This window comes from Chiloscyllium plagiosum, unplaced genomic scaffold (genome assembly GCF_004010195.1).
Source record: "Chiloscyllium plagiosum isolate BGI_BamShark_2017 unplaced genomic scaffold, ASM401019v2 scaf_6178, whole genome shotgun sequence".
In the NCBI taxonomy this organism is placed as follows: domain Eukaryota; kingdom Metazoa; phylum Chordata; class Chondrichthyes; order Orectolobiformes; family Hemiscylliidae; genus Chiloscyllium; species Chiloscyllium plagiosum.
In genome coordinates, this window is record NW_025212033.1 from 1 (window position 1) to 19,650 (window position 19,650).

The window sequence follows — 19,650 nt, forward strand, 5'->3', positions numbered from 1 at the left end:
TGCAATAAACAACAGTATGTTTATTGCGCTTCTGCAGCTATCTATAGATAACATGGATATGACTACATTAGTATATAGTCAGGAACACACTAGCCTCAGATGTGTCTCCAATCAGCTCCTTCTTTACTCTGCCTAAATCTCTGTAACAACATCACAGTGGGTAGTGCTTACTACACAAACAGAACTATATACAAAACACCTGCCAAGCAGGAAGGCTGCCAATGTTGTCAGGTATCAGAGTGACCTACATTCATGCAATTATGTAGAATCATAGACTCCCTACACTATGGAAGCAGGCCATTCAGCCCATAGCGATCCTCTGATGAACATCCCACCCAGACACCACCTAACCTATCTCTGCAACCCTGCATTTCCCATGGCTATTCCACCTAGCCTGTATATCTCTGGACACAATGGGCAATTTAGCATGGCCAATCCACCCAACACGAACATCTTTGGACTGTGGGAGGAAACTGGCGTAAACCCATGCAGACACAGGGAGAATTGCAAATCCCACACAGTCACATGAGGGTGGAATTGAACCTGGGTCCCTCGTGCTGTGAGGCAATGGTGCTAACTACTGACCCATCATGCTGCCCATCCTCGCCAGAGATGGCAACATTTGAACAAATTCATGATATGACACATATAGTGTGAACACTACAGTCCCATTTCACCATGCAAGAAATTCAGATGAACTAAAGATACAAAGAAACAAAACCTTTAGCTGTAAGCGGTCTGATTATTGTTTAACTAACTAGATTGCAATTGTTTTAGCAACAATCCATCTTCTTTCTCTTGGACCTACTAATGGTCTATACTTCATACCATACTTTAGTGCGTCAATTTGTGCAAAAACACAAATGAGTCTGTGTAAATGGATTCTTAGGAAATTATTCTGCTGATGTCGACATGTCAGCATGCTGTGCTGGCACTTCAACCTACAGTGTGGATCCTCACATCACAGCTCACAGTTTGTGCTCGGCTGTGGGAGGAGGAGGAAAGCAGAGACTTGGGGTCAAGCAGGTTACGTCCCAAGATGTATACACTTATCTCCCTCAGAGTGACTAGAGTGTACCATGGGTGCAGTCACTGATTGTCTAGCTGGGCAAATACATAGGAAGCGTGTTAACTGAATGTGAACATCAAGAGGAGAAATAAAAAATGCTGCTGCTGCATTATTTCATCTGACTATACGTGCTGTCTGAATAGATCAAAACATCGAAAATTCAGGAACAATCAGGGAGGTCAAAATCAGGTCGAAATGATTTCAGAGCTCATCCTTAGCAACATCTAATTAATATTACAACCATAACTGTAAGAGCAGGATCTTAACAGAATTCCTAATTTAGTGAGATAGTTAATTTTGCCATCAAAAGAGCATAAAGAACGAATCTAAGCTTGGTAGTGGAAATTAGACTTTTATGATCTTCCCCAAGAGACAGAACAAGGAAGTAAAAGGAAAGATTTCATTATTATAGATATGATGATTTCATCATCTTTTTCTCTGAAAGGTTTAATTTTTGTCACAAGTCTATAAAGTGTGTAATAGAGTGCTAAGATGATCCAGGCCACATTTATACAGTATATTCACTGACATCTATTATATGAAATATAATGATTACTAAGAGTCTGCTACAAGCAATTTTGCATTAATCACGTTGGGAAAAATTAGAAAATATAGATTTGTACGGCCAAGTTAATACCTGGATCACAATGTATAATATCATCTTTTCTTGCATGAAGCAATTAAAAGTCATGAATCGAGAGTCACGAATTTTAAAATTTTTCAGACATGCATTTTGAAACCAAATGCAATGCACAAAGCAATGAAATTCATATGTAAATACATAATTTGCCTCTGATTCACGTCGTTTATTCAATTAGCCTGTAGCACCAGGAACTGCGTGGATAGTTGTTGAATATGATCATAAGCCACATACCTGTGGTTTTACAGTTCACAAGCCATGCTCAAAATAACCTATATAAGCTCAGTTATGTGTAATTCAAATTGTTTTGTATACCTGTGTTATATGTTTTCAATTCAGTTTTCAACCACTATTCAGATCAGATCTCACATGCAAACGCACACAAATAATTTTTAAAAACTGGTAAAAACAGCACATTAGCAGGCACATAACTTTATGTGTAGATATTAAAAAGGGTACCATTTTGGTTAGAGCTGAAGGGAGAATTTTCAATTGCAGCAAGAGGCCTCTTTCTAAACATGAACCGATCACTTTTTGTTCGGATGCTGATAAGCTGTGGAGTATTTGCAGCATTTCCAGTTGCTATTTCAGAATTCTAGCACAAACAAACTCAAATTACCTTGTTCTTCTAAAATACCATTCGGAATCTTCTTCTCTCCCCCAATGACAACGTCCTTTTTTCTTTTCCTTAATCTTAAGATATACATAAAATATAAGCACGTGTGCAAGTCATAAATCCCTGACGACTGGCATGTTTCTTATTCTCACATAAAGCACTTACTTTGAAGCAGAATTTAAGAATTTTTTTTGCAGTACATTCTTTAAATTCACACAGTTAAAATAGTGAAACCTTAAGATATAGCAGCAAGGTATAGAATATTCATGTTATGACATGATTTTAAAGCAAAAATCTGAGCAAAAGTACCTTCTAGGAAGTTAGTAAAAGCAAATTGCGTAACTGACTTATAAATAGATAACAACAGCTTCAGAGAAATAATCTGTTGTTTTAGGATGCACGCATAAGAAAGCAAGTTAGAAATGTGGCCGTTAGGCCGATATGACTTGAACCTGAAGAAAAGGAAATGAGTAATTTAGTTGAGATACGAAGCAAGTCAGCACAAGTAAGCTTGGAACTCCTTTATGTTAACACTGAAGGAAGTGTTGTGAAAGAAGCAAGACCCAGCCTGGATGTCTGCTATGTTACATACAAAATACTTCTGCCTTCTCGGTGTTGTAAAAGTTAGATTCTTCCAGCCTCTCTCAAAGCGCTCTCCTGAACCCTTATCAGCAGCATCAACATTTGAATTGGTGGGTTGGGCAGTACTTGCATTTCCTACTCTAAGCTGTCTTCCTGTGTGGCTTTAAATAAGAGTTGCTCCACCTATTGACTAGTGGAGGTTTTGATCCTTTCTTTGATTTGAGTTTGTTAAATAAAGATGGTTCCTTACTGTAGAGGATTGTTTCAAATATTTGGATGCAAACATAAAAAATTGCAGTGCACAAGGAATCTTTCAGCAACAATGGGATTGTGGAAAAGATGTACAAGTGCATTATGTCACCATGAAAATTTAAAAACCCTTCACTATGCAATGCATGCATGCTATCAGTGAGGCTGTGGTCTAGATGCTCTGATCTGGATGCAGTTCTAAGCAGTGCTTTGATCAGTTGTACATTTCCGTGGTCAACTCATTATCAAAATGGTTGCAATTTATAGGTGTAGGTTTATATACATGGATGATGGTAACCACTGTGGGAGGAATGACAGAATTGACATTCAGGTGAAGTATAAAGAAATGCAGGCAACTAGAGGGGAAAATGGTAAGCTAGAGAGTGAGTGGGGAATTAGGGATAGGATCATTGACAGGCTTTATGTTGAAGAGGCACAGAAGCTCTCAAGAAGTTAAAGAAAAGACAATATGAATTCACATTAATTTTTTTAAGATCAACACAACAGCTTTATTTCTGAAGTTGAAATAGTGCTGCATGAGGTGGTGAAAGAGAGGCTGGCACTGTTTATTTGCAGAAATGAAAATGGATTGGAACTGTTAATTAAAATATCCCACATCAGCCAAATGCTGCTGAATGTTCGGTCCAGCCTTTTGTTGACCCCAGATTCAACTATTCCAATACTTTCCTCAATGGCCTTCAACACTCTACAATCTGAGAGCTTCTGACTCTTTATTGAAAACTCTGCTGTTATTCTGTAACAAATATCATTACCTTGGTCCCTGCCATCTTTTGGTTCTCGTTCCCTCAGTGATAGACACCAGCATTGGTTAGGCAGAATAAAGGTCAAATTGAAAGCCAGTCTGAGCAGTGGCAACCAGTTAGCATGAAAAACCCATTAGGTTCGCTAATGCCCTTCAGGAATTTTGAACTTTGCCATCCTCACCCTTCCTGGCCTACATGTGACTCCAGACCTGCAGTGTTATGCTTGATTCTTAACGTCCATCTGAATTGGCTGAGTGAGCAACTTGGATCAACGGCAATTATGGATGGCCAGCAAATGCTGGCCTTACACGGGACACCCACATCCCAGAAACAATGCAGTGACATCCACTCCTGATGGAAGTGTGGAACTACTAGGTCTCTGATTGGGCCTTGCAGCCAATCCAATGGCAGTTCACGAAGAAGCTGTTTCTGGTAAAATTGAAGTAGAAGCCCAGCTGTCATCCACTTGACTTCCATTGAATCCTCAAACTAAATACTAAAGTTCTATTTTAACTTTTCAAATTGATGCCCTTTCCTTCTGAAAAATGATCATTACCTTGAAACACTGAACTCTACTACACTCTCTCTTTCAGACACTGCCTGATTGATATTTCCTGTACTTTCTAATTTAATTTAAGATTACCAACTTACACCGTATTTTGCTTTTGTATTACAGAGGAAATTGAGAATGATTTAATTTTCTGATAATTTTAAAGGAACTGTTCACTGATTTAGATAAGTTCCTTGGGTTTTTATTTGGTTGAAGAATGCCTGATGACATAGACAGAAGTATTAAACTCTTTTGTCACTATGGCAGAGCTATTAGAAAATGATTTGTAGAACACTGAGCAAATTGCTTTCACTGTGCACTTCATAAATCTCAGAAGCAACTAGTTAATGCTTTACTAGGGATGCTTCCTTGAGGCACTTCACAAGTCATGTTACATTTAGATCATGCACAAAATTTGTTATAATGTTGTAAAACGCTACAAATTTCTTGTCAGGAACATATTGTTATCAATTATAGATATTTTTTTTAAAAAAAAGTCTGAAATCTTACCTTAAATAAAGAACAACGGCAATTAAAGTCACAATCGCCAGTGGCACAATTACATATACAGGAATATACACATCTGTATAAAGTAGAGAAAATAATTTTGAAAAGGAACACAGATGCATTTAAATTATGCACTTCTTTTTCAGTAATGGCAGAAAAAGACATATTATTTATGTTTCTTAATTGGTTTCTCTCCAGAAGTGACTGGGTGCCACTGTGCTACAGGAATCTTCTAACACCAGAGCCACATGGTCGTTCCTCATGTGCAAGCTCAAGGCAGCGAACATTGGCAGGTTCCGTGGTTGCAAAAAGCAGCTAAGCCAGCCCTCATTTGTCCTGTTCGGGAATGTGTGCAATCCAGCAGCGATCGTCAGATAATGGTCATGATCAGGAAAGCCGTTTTCCACCTGAGCCCAGACCACCCTCTGAAGGGAACAGGAGGTAGTGGTCAGGAAGTCAATGCATGTACTCAGGCTCTCAGGGACTGACAGCAGTCTTGCAGGAGCTAAATTATCTCAAATGATTGGCCAGGATCAGTAAAAGAATTGTGAGCATTGTGGGCTTCTCCTACTCCCCAGACCATCATCAAGTTGCTACTCAGTGTGTCACACCTATCACCACTTGTTAGCTATCAGGGCTCAGGCCTAACATTCAGATACACCAACTCACTCTCAAATCCATTCCAATCCTGCCAGCCTCACATCCTGTTGCTTCCACATACCTCTACCTATTTGGCTATGGTGGGCACAGCATTCAAACAATACAACACAACCACTTCTCTCTTGCAGGGCAAGTCGGCCCATAATGGGAGGGGGAAGAACAGTGGGGGACTCCTGCAGTCCTGGGAGGAGATGCTTCTCCACTTCATGATGCTGACTGTGACAAGTCTGTGGCATGTGACATTGCTGACATCATTCAGGATAATGAAATACCCAGGCTTCATGCCCTTTCCCAACCCACCCCATCTCGATCCAGCTTTCCGGTACAATGAGAAAACAATGGATGTCACCACCACATCAACCTCTTGCACCTATTTCCCTCACTTCAACTTGCCCCTTCTGATGTTATGCTTTCAGATACTCAAAACCTGCTACCTGCTCTGTCACTGCATCCCAAAACAGAGAGGGAGGGGGCAATGGTACAACATTGATAAAAAGACCACCATGCCATTTGACTTGACAATAGCAGCCACTGGCTCAGATAAGGGCACTGCACATACCTTAAAACAAACATACAGTTGGGATTAAATGAATTAGAAGAGTAGGCCTCTTGAGCATACCCCACCACTGTATAAGTTCATGGTTGATGTGATTAATGCCTCAATACCACACCACACTCCCTTGTTAATCAATAATCTATTTATTATTACTTTAAAAGAGACTACCTCCATTGGTCTCTTTTTAATATTTTTTATTCACTTGTGGGACTTGGGTGTTGATGGCTGGCCAGCATTTATTACCTCTCCCTCGTTGCCCTTGAGAAGGTGGTGGTGAGCTGCCTTCTCAAACTGCTGCAGTTCACCTTTTGTGAGTTGACCCATAATGCCCTTAGGGAGGGAATTCCAGGAATTTGACCCAGCAACAGCGAAGGAACAACAATATATTACTCTCAGGATGATGAGTGACTTATGGGGTGCGAGAGGGGCTTGCAGGTGGTAGTGTTTCATGTATCTGCTGACCTTGTTCTTTCTAGATGGAACCGGTCATGGATTTGGATGCTACTATCTGAGGATCTTTGGTGAATTTCTGCAGTGGGTCTTGAAAACAATACACACTGCTGCAACTGAGTGGTTGAGGACATAAATGTTTTTGGATATCGTGTCAAGCAAGCAGGTTGCTTTGTCCTGGATGGTGTCAAGCTTCTTGAGTATTTCTAGATCTACACTCATCCAGGCAAATGGGGAGTACTCCATTATATTCCTGACTTATGCCTCGTCAATGATGGACAGGCATTGGGGAGTCAGGAGATGGATTACTTGCCACAGTATTCCAATCCACTGACCTGCTCTTGTATCCACTTACATGGCAAGTCCGGTTTAATTTCTGGTCAATGGTATCTCCAAGGATATTGAGAGTGGGGGATTGTAACACCACTGCAATTCAAGAGGCAATAGTCAAACCATCTCTTATTTGAGTTTGTCATTACCTGGCATTTGTGTGGTGTGAATGTTACTTGCCACTTGTCAGACCAATCCTGGATATTGTGCAGATCTTTTTGCATTTGAACATGGGCTGCTTCAGTATCTGAGGAATTGTGAGTAGTACTGAACATTGTGCAAACATCAGTGAACATCCCACTTTTGACTTCATGGTGGAGGCAAGGTCATTGAAGATGATGGTTGGACCTGGGACACTACCCGGCGGAGCTTCAGCAGAGATGTCCTGGAGCTAAGATGACTGACCTCCAACAACTACAACCCTCTAAGTGCCAGGTAGGACTCCAACCAGTGGAGAATTTGCCCCTGATATGCATTGAATCAAGTTTTGCTCGGGCTTCTTGATGTAAAATTGGGATGAATGTAGCCTTGATGTCAAGGACTGTCACTCTCACTCTCATCTCACCTCCTCATCTCTGTCCTCAAATGGGACTCCCCTTATTTCTCAGCAGTGTCCCTTGCCCCTAGTTATATTGTTGCCTACCAGAGAAAATATCCTTTCAGCATCTACCGAGGCATATCCGCTCAGATCATATATTTCAATAAGTCATCTCTCATTTATCTAATTTCCAATGGAAGCAGGCTGAATCTATCCAATATTTGTTCATAAAATAATCCCCTCATCCCAGAGTCAATCAAGTTAACTTTCTCTGAATTGCTTCTAATACATTAAAATCCTGTCTTAAATTATGAGACTAAAACTGGATACAGTACTCCAAAAAGACCTCACCAATATTTTATACAGCTATGGGAAAGTATCTCCATTTTTCTATTCCATTCCCCTTCGATTAAATGAAAACATTCCATTTGCCTGCAAAATCACTCACTGTACCTGTAAGGTTTTTTAAGGTTCATGTACCTGCAAACCCAGATCCCTCTGTACCTCACTGAGCTGTGCAATCTCTTCAGTTAAATAATAAAGAACAAATAACAAAGAAAATTTACAGCCCAGGAACAGGCCCTTCGGCCCTCCAAGCCTGAGCCGATTCAAATCTAATGTCTAAAACTGTCACCCAATTCCTAAGCATCTGTATCCCTCTACTCCCCACTACTCATGCATTTATCCAGACGCATCTTAAATGAATCTACTGTGCCTGCCTGTACCACCTCTGCTGGCAACGCGTTCCAAACGCCCACCACCCTCTGTGTGAGGTACTTGCCACGTGTATCCCCCTTAAACCTTCCACCTGTCACCTTGAAAGCGTGACTCTCGTTATTGAATCCTTCACCCTGGGAAAAATCTTGTCTCTATCCACCCTGTCTATACCCTTCATGATTTTATAAACCGCAATCGGGTCCCCCCTCAATCTCCTTTTTCCTAATGAAAATAAAGCTAACCTACTCAGCCTTTCTTCATAGCTAGAACCTTCCATACCAGGCAACATCCTTGTAAACCTTCTCTGCACCCTCTCCAAAGCATCCACATCCTTTTGGTAATGTGGCGACCAGAACTATACATGATATTCTAAATGTGGCCAAACTATGCTGCTCATCCCTTTGTCCAGACAAAGAGATCTGGCTCACAGGATTGGCACATGGAGAGTCACTGAGCCTGAGTGGACTGCAGCCAGGCCATGGGAAAAGGACAGCTTACCAGACAGCAAAGTTGTAGATACTAGGGCTCAGATTAAAATTTGCTGCAGGAGAATCCTGATGACAGGATGCATTCCAAGATTTGGATGGATTAGCATGCTGAGCAGACAGCCTTCTGTTAAAATCAATGAACACTGAAAATTCCTCTTTCAAGTTGGCAGAGGCCATCTCACAAAGCCTCTCTTCCCCATAGCCTTGGCTCCAGCTCTCTGACATCCTGCAGATATAGAGGCAATATAACTACTGTCCCATACCTAGTTCAGCCTGTGCATGAATAGCTCGCATATTTTTGTCCTCATACTCTTCATATTCTGTTAGCTGCATTGTTTCTCAATCATTAGTTGTAATAAACCAAACATACAAGAACACAAGAAGTGCCAGAAGATTAATTTTATTAGTTTGCGGCTCATTGTAAATTCTTTTTTGATATTTACTTTGAACAGCTGCAAGTTTACATGGAATGTTTGGCTGCTTCCAGTCTTAGTGAACAATATAGTTGAGATAAACAGCTGACAATTCCCCACTAAATATCTGCTTGGTAGATAATGCAACAACTTGCCAGGACATACTGGATCAGTATTTGCAGATTGTAGCTGTGCAGTAGCATGGGACAATTAGAGACTCTGTCTTCGCCGGTGGGGTGAGCCTATTTACATCATTCCAAGCCATTCTTTAAAAGGTACAACTGGAATCTGAGAAATGTGTACAAACATTGAGGTTCAGACAACTCCAGGATATTGGGCTCAATTCTTAGTGTTGAACCGCAGGGGAGGTGACAGCCTGGTGGTATTATCACTGGACTATTAATCCAGAGACCCACGTAATGTTCTGGGGACCTGGGTTCAAATCATCCTGCCATGGCAGATGGTGGAATTTAAATTCAATATTAGAAAAGAAAGTCCTTTATTTCCTTCCTTTAGGGAAGGAAATCTGCCATCCTTACCTGGTCTGGTCTACATGTGACTCTCGTCCCACAACAATGTGATTGACTCTTAACTGCCTCTGGGCAATTAGGGATGGCTAATAAATGCTGACCAAGGCAGAGACACCCTCATCCCATGAATGAATTTAAAAAAAGAATACAAGGTCATACAGGAGCACCTGTTAGTATTGCAAAAGCACATCGGCAAATTAATATCGGTCACACCATAGGAGTGAGAAAGGAGAAGAAATACTATCGGGGGTGAGGATTCAGAAGGACTATGGTTCAGTGGCCAGGATGAGATAAGATCTCAAGAGCTGGAGTGGCAATGATTACAGTGGTACTTGGCAGGTCGACAACTTCCCAATTGTCCCACGAAATGTTAGGTTTACCACGTTCAGCCAGCATTGACACTGTCTGCCTCTGGATAAACTACACACTGAAACATGTGTAAGAGCTTCTACTTTTGCATCTGCAAATAATCTTTTATCACCTTCAGGCGCATGGCTGTCTGTGACTTGTTTTTACACAGTATAGTGAGAAAAGACTACTTTCATTTTTCAACATTTGCTTATTAAGTTAAATAGTGGAAGTGGATGACATATACGTATTGAATATAGAGTTAAATTACAAATGCAAGTTCCCAGCAAATACCTTCTCCTGAGACTGCCAGTCAAGGTTATTTAGCCTTTACAAACTTTGCTTTATTCTCCACCAACCCATGGGTTTAAATGATCTGAAATTTGTTCACGGTGAATTTATAGGAACATTTTAGCTCCATGAGAGCTGTGTATAAATGCAGCGCTGAGGTTGTCAAAGGCCTGACAACTTGCCATCTACTGACATGACATGAAAAGGCTGCACTTACTTGTGTCACCACACTACAGGGAGCACTTCCTGCAGAAGCTGTGACAGTGCCTGTGATGTCATCGGCAGTGACATCACAGGCAGCTGCCTGCATTAATGATGGAAAAGGACACAAAAAGGCAGATTAAATAAAAATGCAGCATTTAAGATTTCTTCCAACTACCCTGTACCCTTCTGCCTTCAACACACTGCCTCCTGCTGCTACCAGGCTGTTCCTCATCCCCACTTACTACAGCTTCCCCTTTTCAGACTCTCTCCCTCTTCCCCAGAATCCCACCTTCACTATTCTCTCACATCCCCTCATTGATCCCTTCACTGCTGGCTTATTTCCCTGTACTCCCTCCCATATGGATCCCGTTCACGGCTTCCTTCCATTCCCTGTGCTCTTTTCCACCAATCCCTCCTATTTGAGCCATTGGCAAAGGGTGGAGTTGGGGGATATGTCAGGTAAACAACGAGGAGCTGCAGAAAGGATTGGGGATTTGGGAGTGGTGAGATAGAGGAGGAGGTGGCAATGGTATTGGTCATCTGTAGCAACAGGAAAGTGCAAGACAGAGTGGGCAACGGGCAGGAGCTGAGTTTCAGGAAGTGGTGGCCAGCAGTGAATGTGTCATCATAAAGTTTGCCTCTGTTTTTTGGAACTGGGAGAAACCATGTATGTTAGCAGATAGAATGGAAGATAACTTCCTAATTTTCTTTTCCTGCTCAGCAGCTACAATTAAAAAGCAATAGTGCCGTTCTGGCACCATTATTCTTGATAAATACTTTTGGAATCTGGTCATCCACAGTAAAGGCTCGAAAGCACAAATTTTAACAATCAGCTCCAATAAATATGGACAATATCAGAGCCCCATTACTTACGGTTCGAGTCAGCAGGGGACTTTGAGGTTTGCGGTGTCAAGTTTGCAGATAATTCCATTGAATTTTGAGTTGTTGACATCTGTGAATTTATATCTTCAGATGTATTTGTCATCATGGCACTGCATGTAAAAAACAAAAAGGTATTCTATCAAAAATGTGTGGCATTTTCAGCACTGCAGACAAGAAGTGTAAAACTACAAAGAGATATTGATAGATTAAGTGAATGGGCATAACTTTGGCAAGTGGATTCCAATGTTGGCAAAAATGAAGTCATCCACTTTACTCCTAAAAAAACGTCATGGTATTTTCCAAATTCTGAAAAGTTGGAAACAATGAAGGTCCAGAAGATGATTAGGGCTGAAGTACATATGTTAACATCCCGTGTATAGTTATAAAAATGAATTCGAAAGGCTAATGGAATGCTGCCCTTTACATCCAGAGGACAAAAAGTACAAGGGCAGAGTTCATGCATGAGCTCTGCACAGCCCTGCTTGACTGTACCTGGAGTACTTCAAGTGGTTATTGGTATTATATCATAGCAAGAATATACTGGCCTACACTGGAATGTTACCTGGAATCGAGAGATAAGCAAATGCAACTAAACAGCTTTAGGGTTGATTTCTTGGAATATAAAGGGTAGAGAATGATTGGATAAATGTTTCAAGGTATTAAAAGGAATGGTTAGATTCAGCAGAAAGACATTATTTCTGCTCATTGGGGAATGTAGCACAAGACCTTTCAGGAGTGAAATTATGAATCACAGATGTAAATTTGGAACTCTTCCACAAAAGGCAATTAATGCTAGAAAAATGGTAAATTTTAAAACTGACATTATTAGATTTTTGATAATCAAACACATTAGTGGATATGGAGCAAACATAGTTATCTAGTGATAATGGGTCACTTACTTTGCTTTCTCTCCACAGATGTTGGTGGACCTATTGAATTTCTCCAATAATTTCTGTTTTGGTCATAGTCACACAATGTTGTGTTGGGGATCACCCTTGATCTCAGTGCTTGGTAGAACAGGTTAAAACTGCTATGTGGACTACTCCTATTCCTACATTACTATATTTCAAAAGTTTGCAAACTTTAAAATTTGAAAATTACACAACACCAGGTTATAGTCTAACAGGTTTAATTGGAAGCACACTAGCTTTTGGAGCGACTCTCCTTCATCAGGTGATTGTGGAGGACTCGATCGTAACATAGAATTTATAGCAAAAATTTGCAGTGTGATGTAACTGAAATTATACATTGAAGAATTGATTGTTTGTTAAGCCTTTCATCTGTTAGAATACAGTGATAGTTTCACTTCTTTCATGTGTAAATCACAAAACCCTTTTTTTTAAAGTTGCATTCTCGGGTTAGCTGTTAACAATGGTGATAGCTAGACAATATGTTGAAGGTGTTAGCCCCCTGTGTTCTCTGTCTATGACCTGATGTTTAGATTGATTCTAATCTAAAAAGTGAGATAACAGAGTTTTACATAAATTCATGCAGTTTTTGAGCTCAGAGTTCGACATGAATCTAAAATTTGACTCTTCAAACCCAAACATAGGTGATTTATACTGAATGCAACATGCAACTATCATTTATAGAATACCAACCATGTTAGATACTTGCAGAATCCATAGCAATAAGGATGAGTTGGTACGAGCTTGGCAAGTGATTTAATGTGAAGATTCAGGCATAATTTGCAAACTACTTGCACATGTTTTATAATTGGCATGTTCAATGCCTCGCACATATATCTGAATAACTGATGATGAACTTATTTTAAACTAGCCTGTGAAATCTTCACCAGTTCTTTCTTTTTTCACATATTTGGATACAAAGCAAATTTCAACTTTGACAGAGCTCAGAACAGAAAATGCTAACACCTTGCACTTCTTAATTGATGGATTTGGACCAAGCAGAAATCATTACTTCTGGTCGAATCAGGAAACTGTTGTTATCAATATCCAGCAGATGATACGTTGAGAAACAAGGAAACTATTATAAACCAGTTAATTACTGCTGCCAAATCTGGTTGACGTCATGGAGCATGAAAGGGGAAAACCAAGCAGGAGATGACAGCACGAAATGTACACATCTCTGAAGCTTGTGAAGTGATGCCACACAAGACAGGAGATCTTCACCAAGCTGAGTGTGCTGGCTGCCTCCCAAGATAGTGGCAGTTATGCTTACAATGGCCCACAAACATGGCTATCTGAGAAAACAGAGTGTTGTTATCAGATAACATCTCTAACATGATCTTAATTACATCACTTCGACATAGCAAGAAGGGCTCAGGGTAAGGAAAGTTATAACCTACGACGCCCAATGTATACCCTCCAAAACTTTAACAAGAGAGAGTGTATATTGATTGGATTGGAGTGGAAACAGCTTTATCAGCTTTATATACCCAGCCAGATGATTTGACGGACACTGCATTCTCTGGTAGGCTACACGACTGTTTGTAGAGAAAGCTGAGGTGTCGTCATCAGATTTTGCCCAATGGCAGGAGTTTCTAGGGCTCTGATCCTACCTATTCTTACTTCCCTCTTGTTACATAGGGACACTCTAACCTCCTCCCGCCACCCACAAAGGGTTCAAGTCCTCCCACTGTGTGCAGAGGGTACATTTCTCTACTGGTGGCAGTCCAGCACAATGTGGGATAATTTTTAGACTCTGGGACAGGCCTTTCAACAGGCTGCATGCTGGAACTTTTCCTCAAAAAGCTGCCAGTTCATTGATTAGCGTTTTTTGTAACGATTGAAGGGTTATAGAGTCAATGCAGGTAAATAGTGTTTGGATGAAGAGCTGCTATAATTAGCCAGATCTCATCAAGTGGCAGAATAGGTTGGAAGGGCTGAACAGCCTACTCCTCGGCCTATGCTTCTACATCATAGTTTGTGTCTAATCCAAGTTCTTGGAAAGATCAACAGAATAATGCCTGAGGAGCAGAGATAACATCGAGGAATTGAAGTTTGTTTGGAGAATTAGATTCTCATGGTTTTTTTATGTTGGATCCACCCAGTTTTTGTGGGAGGGCATTCCTTTTTTATGTACAGTATTACAAATCTCACATCTTTATGTTTGGGGTCCTATGGGAAAGGGAAGAAAGAAAGAACTAGTATTGTTATAAAGTCTTCAACATTCTCAAGTTAGTTCAAAGCACGCTCCCTATTTCCTCAATTGCTTTATTAAGACTCACACTTAGACTGTTGTTCACAACCCACTAACAAGTTCTGACAGGTATACTCAGTTGTCAGCACAAATAGAAGAACATTCTTATGTGATGAAATTCCCGGTCATTCCATACCTTATGATAGTATGTGTGCATATTGGATGTCATAGTGCAGAGGCATTAGCTCACGACCACATATAGGAAACTAATGGGATGTTCAGAAGTATGTCAGAAATCAACAGCAGCACCTTCTCAAGGATGTAAAGGAACTTTTAAAGAAATCTAAAATGGCAAAATAACTGATATTTATCTTCAATCAAAATCATCAGGTAGGAGCTAAAATGATTACAGACAATCCACTAGGGGCAGGAAATTGTAAGGTGGATCAGTTTGGGTTCCCAAAAACCATTCGGGCTTTGGGGGAGAAAAGAGTCAATGGAATATCACTTTAATTGACCCAGCCATGAGTTTGGGAATCAAGGAGTGATAGGCAGTCTTGCCTGCATTCTCACTAAGTATTGTCTTGATTTAAATAAACCCTCAACTACTACATCAGCTCTCATTTCTCTACTTCGCTTTCAAAGATCATAGAATATCTCGAGAGAGCCTGGATGCCAGGAATCCAGGGCAGGGCAGAAGAGGGAGCTCTGCACCTTGGAGGGTGGTGGAAACAGGCCACACACCTAGTTTAAGGAGGTTTGGCTTATGTATTAATATCATGAGTGCATTCCAGATACTATACTGAGATGGATGAATACTGGGCACCTATTCATGCAAACTGATATGAACAATTCATACTTGATACAGAGATCAAGCTCTTCTTTTAGTCATAAGCAATTGAAGTTAATGTCATAAATACCTTACAATAAAGTAATAGGATTAAAGTTTACTAAATGACAAATCAGTGAGTACCAGTATACCATGATCTACGAGGACAAGTAGCAGGGGTAACACCACAATCATTCAAAATGGTTGCCAGTGTCAGATCTATAACCTTCCAATAACTTCATTGTATCACCATTTTGTCTTAATTTATTGTATAAATTTTGCATGGGATTTACATGCTATTCACGAATGAATGCTATCACCACTGAAGAAATACCTGAGATCTTAAATAACAAACCAAAAATCCATTCATATGCTCTTAGGGAGTCACGTGAGAATCATTCATATGTTTCAAAGAAGAGTCTGATCATATTCAAAGCTCTAACTTTGTTCCTTTCTCCACAGATGCTGCCAGACCTGCTGAGGTTCTCCAGCACTTGCTGCATTTTTTATGTCAGTTCTCCAGCATCTGCAGCCTTTTGCTTGTATTTATTCATTCAGGGCAGGTGACTAAGGTGTCAGTGGGGGAGCACTTTGGGGCCAGCGACCATAATTCTATTAGATTTAAAACAGTGATGGAAAAGGATAGACCAGATATAAAAGTTGTAGTTCTAAATTGGAGAAAAGCCAATGTTGACAGTAGTAAGCAAGAACTTTCAAAAGCTGATTGGGGGCAGATGTTTGCAGATAAAGGGACAGCTGGAAAACAGGAAGCCTTTAGAAATAAGATAATGAGAATCCAGAAAAAGTATCTTCCTGTTAGTGTGAAAGGAAAGGCTGGTAGGTATAGGGAATGCTGGATGACTAAAGAAATTGAGGGTTTGGTTAGGAAAAAGAAGGAAGCGTATGTAAGGTATAGACAGGATGGATCGAGTGAATCCTCAAGAGTATAAAGGCAGTAGGAGTATACTTGAGAGGGAAATCAAGGCGGCAAAAAAGGGGACATAAGATAGATTTGGCAAGTAGAATTAAGGAGAATCCAAAGGGTTTTTACAAATACATTAAGGACGAAAGGGTAACTAGGGAGAGAATAAGGCCCCTCAAAGATCAGCAAGGTGGCCTTTGTGTGGAGCTGCAGAAAATGGGGGGAGATACTAAATGAGTATTTTGCATCAGTAATTACTGTGAAAAAGGATATGGAAGATATAGAATGTAGGGAAATAGATGATGCCACCTTGCAAAATGTCCAGATTACAGAGGAGGTAGTGCTGGATTGTCTTGAAACGCATAAAGGTGGATAAATCCCCAGGACCTGATCAAGAAGTGTACCCTAGAACTCTGTGGGAAGCCAGAGAAATGATTGCTGGGACTCTTGCTGAGATATTTGTATCATCGATAGTCACAGGTGAGGTGCTGGAAGACGAGGATGGCTAATGTGGTGCCACTGTTTAAGAAGGGCAGTAAAGACAAGCCAGGGAACTATAGACCAGTGAGCCTGACATCAGTGGTAGGCAAGTTGTTGAAGGGAATCCTGAGGGACAGGATGTACATGTATCTGGAAAGGCAAGGACTTATTAGGGATAGCCAACATGGCTTTGTGCATGGGAAATCATGTCTCACAAATTTGATTGAGATTTTTGAAGAAGTAACAAAGAGGATGATGAGGGCAGAGTGGTAGATGTGATCTATATGGACTTCAGTAAGGCGTTTGACAAGGTTCCCCATGGGAGACTGGTTAGTGAGGTTAGATCTCACGGAATACAGGAAGAACTAGCCATTTGGATACAAAACTGGCTCAAAGGTAGAAGACAGAAGGTGGTGGTGGAGGGTTATTTTTCAGACTGGAGGCCTGTGACCAGTGGAGTGCCACAAGGATCAGTGCTGGGTCCTCTAATTTTTATCATTTACATAAATGATTTGGATGCAAGTATAAGAGGTACAGTTAGTAAGTTTGCAGATGACACCAAAATTTGAGGTGTCGTGGACAGCGAAGAGGGTTACCTCCCATTACAACAGGATCATGACCAGATGGGCCAATGGATGAGGAGCAGCAGATGGAGATTAATTCAGATAAATGCAAGGTGCTGCATTTTGGGAAAGCAAATCTTAGCAGGATTTATACACTTAATGGTAAGGTCCTAGGGAGTGTTGCTGAACAAAGAGACCTTGGAGTACAGGTTCATAGCTCCTTGAAAGTGGAGTCGCAGGTAGAAAGGATAGTGAAGAAGGCATTTCGTATGCTCTCTTTTATTGGCCAGAGTATTGAGCACAGGAGTTGGGAGGTCATGTTGTGGCTGTACAGGACATTGGTTAGGCCACTGTTGGAATATTGCATGCAATTCTGGTCTCCTTCCTATCAGAAAGATGTTGTGAAACCTTAAAGGGTTCAGAAAAGATTTACAAGGATGTTGCTAGGATTGGAGGATTTGAGCTACAGGGAGAGGCTGAACAGGCTGGGGCTGTTTTCCCTGGAGCGTCGGAGGCTGAGGGGTGACCTTATAGAGGTTTACAAATTTATGAAGGGTATGGATAGGATAAATAGACAAAGTCTTTTCCCTGAGGTTGGGGAGTCAGAACTAGAGGGCATAGGTTTGGGGTGAGAGGGGAAAGATATAAAAGAGACCTACGGGACAACATTTTCACACAGAGGGTGGTATAGGTATGGAATGAGCTGCGAGAGGAAGTGGTAGAGGCTGTTACAATTGCAATATTTAAAAGGCATTTGGAGGGGTATATGAATAGTGAGGGTTTGGAGGGATGTGGGCCGGGTGCTGGCAGGTGGGACTAGATTAGGTTGGGATATCTGCTCGGCATGGACGGGTTGGACCGAAGGGTCTGTTTCCATGCTGTACATCTCTATGACTCTATGACACCATGTTGCCAAACAGTTATCACCATCCATTTATGTGTCTCATTCACAGGGAAATGAATAGCCTGTAAAACAGACTATCAACACCTGAGATATTCTTCTCTGTCACAAGAGATTGCTAGTTGCATTGCTGGTATCAATTTGTGAAGCAGCAATTTGGTAAGTGGGAGGCTGCATAGAAAATGTGAACAATTCTCTTCACTTCGAATACACATAGACCTGATACATAAGCATTACTCTAATCCAAGGATCAGTACTTTACACTATGACACAGAATTTACAAAGTGCACAGATGACATCTTATGGTGGATAATTGGCACTGCAACGAGTCAGCATGTCTGTTGTGCTGTTCAAAATTTCATTTCAGGAATGATAGAAACATAGCAACATAGAAAGGAGGAATGAGAGAAGGCTTTTTGGTCTTTTGACTCTACTCCGCTATTCAATAGAAGCATGGCTGATTGTTCAACTCAGAACTCTATTCCCACTTTCACCCCAAACCCTTTAACCCCTTCAGCCCTAAGAACTTAGTCCTTTTTGAAAATAGTCAATGTTCTGGCCTTAACCAGTTTCTGCAACACAGATGTCCACAGACTCACCACTCTCTGGGTGAAGAAATTTTTCATTTAAGCCATTAATGGCTTACCTGTATCCTTAAACTGATGATGGGATACAAGTCCACACCTGTAATTAGCTCATTCCAAGCATGCTATTGTAGGTAGCTACCAAAAGGAAACAAGCCATCATCCTACAAAAAGAATGCAAGTAAATGCTCTTAAACATAATTAGCAGCATGATTTTTCATCAGCGGTAAATTATTGTGGGTTGCTGCTGGCATTAAAGTAGCAGAATTGTCTATAGAGTCAAGTACACTATTTTAATAAGATTCATTAATTCGCTGTGTGAAAGTTAGTACTACCTCAGAATTCTTTTCCTTTGGAAGTATTAGGGCAGCTGGATTAGTCAGGGAAAAAGCGCTGAATCGTGAGCAAAAATATTTTTCACAATTTATTGAAATATATCCCAGCAAGGCACCTTTAGAAGAGAAGGTTGAGAGGAAAAATGTCGTTGAACATTGAAGAGAAAGTAAAATATCTTCTTGTAAGCTGAATAGACTAACACACTGTTAACACAAACTGAAAAAGACGCAGAAAATAGTAACATTTAAAGAAGGTATAGTTCAGCAACCCAAAACATTGAATTATTGACATTTTGAACAAAGAGACTAGAAACACAAAATGTTGTCAATGGACAGGGGAGGAAAACGCAAAAGTCAAACCTGAAGAACAGAGTTCAAAAATGCACACTGCCAACACCAACTGGAAAGCTCAAGGGAGATAACTCCAGACAGATAACTCAGCTCCATCATATGATCAAGCTAGGTTAAACTGGAGGAAATAGAACGAATGTTAATATTCTGGCATAATATCATTAAAATTATTAATTAGGCACATTTTTATTTAATAAGA

The 19,650-nt window shown here is 40.6% G+C and overlaps 1 protein-coding gene across 1 annotated transcript; it reads right to left on the reverse strand.

Moving 5' to 3' along the window:
* Positions 1-2,220: 2,220 nt before the first annotated feature.
* On the reverse strand, positions 2,221-18,870 carry LOC122547265 (receptor-type tyrosine-protein phosphatase epsilon-like). Its single transcript, XM_043685903.1, has 4 exons — positions 18,866-18,870; positions 11,376-11,494; positions 4,981-5,053; positions 2,221-2,402 (listed from the first exon to the last, which is right to left on the reverse strand). Exons 2-4 carry the CDS (start codon positions 11,488-11,490, stop codon positions 2,297-2,299), a joined length of 294 nt encoding a protein of 97 aa, XP_043541838.1. The 5' UTR covers positions 11,491-11,494; positions 18,866-18,870; the 3' UTR covers positions 2,221-2,296.
* Between the last annotated feature and the right edge of the window lie 780 nt (positions 18,871-19,650).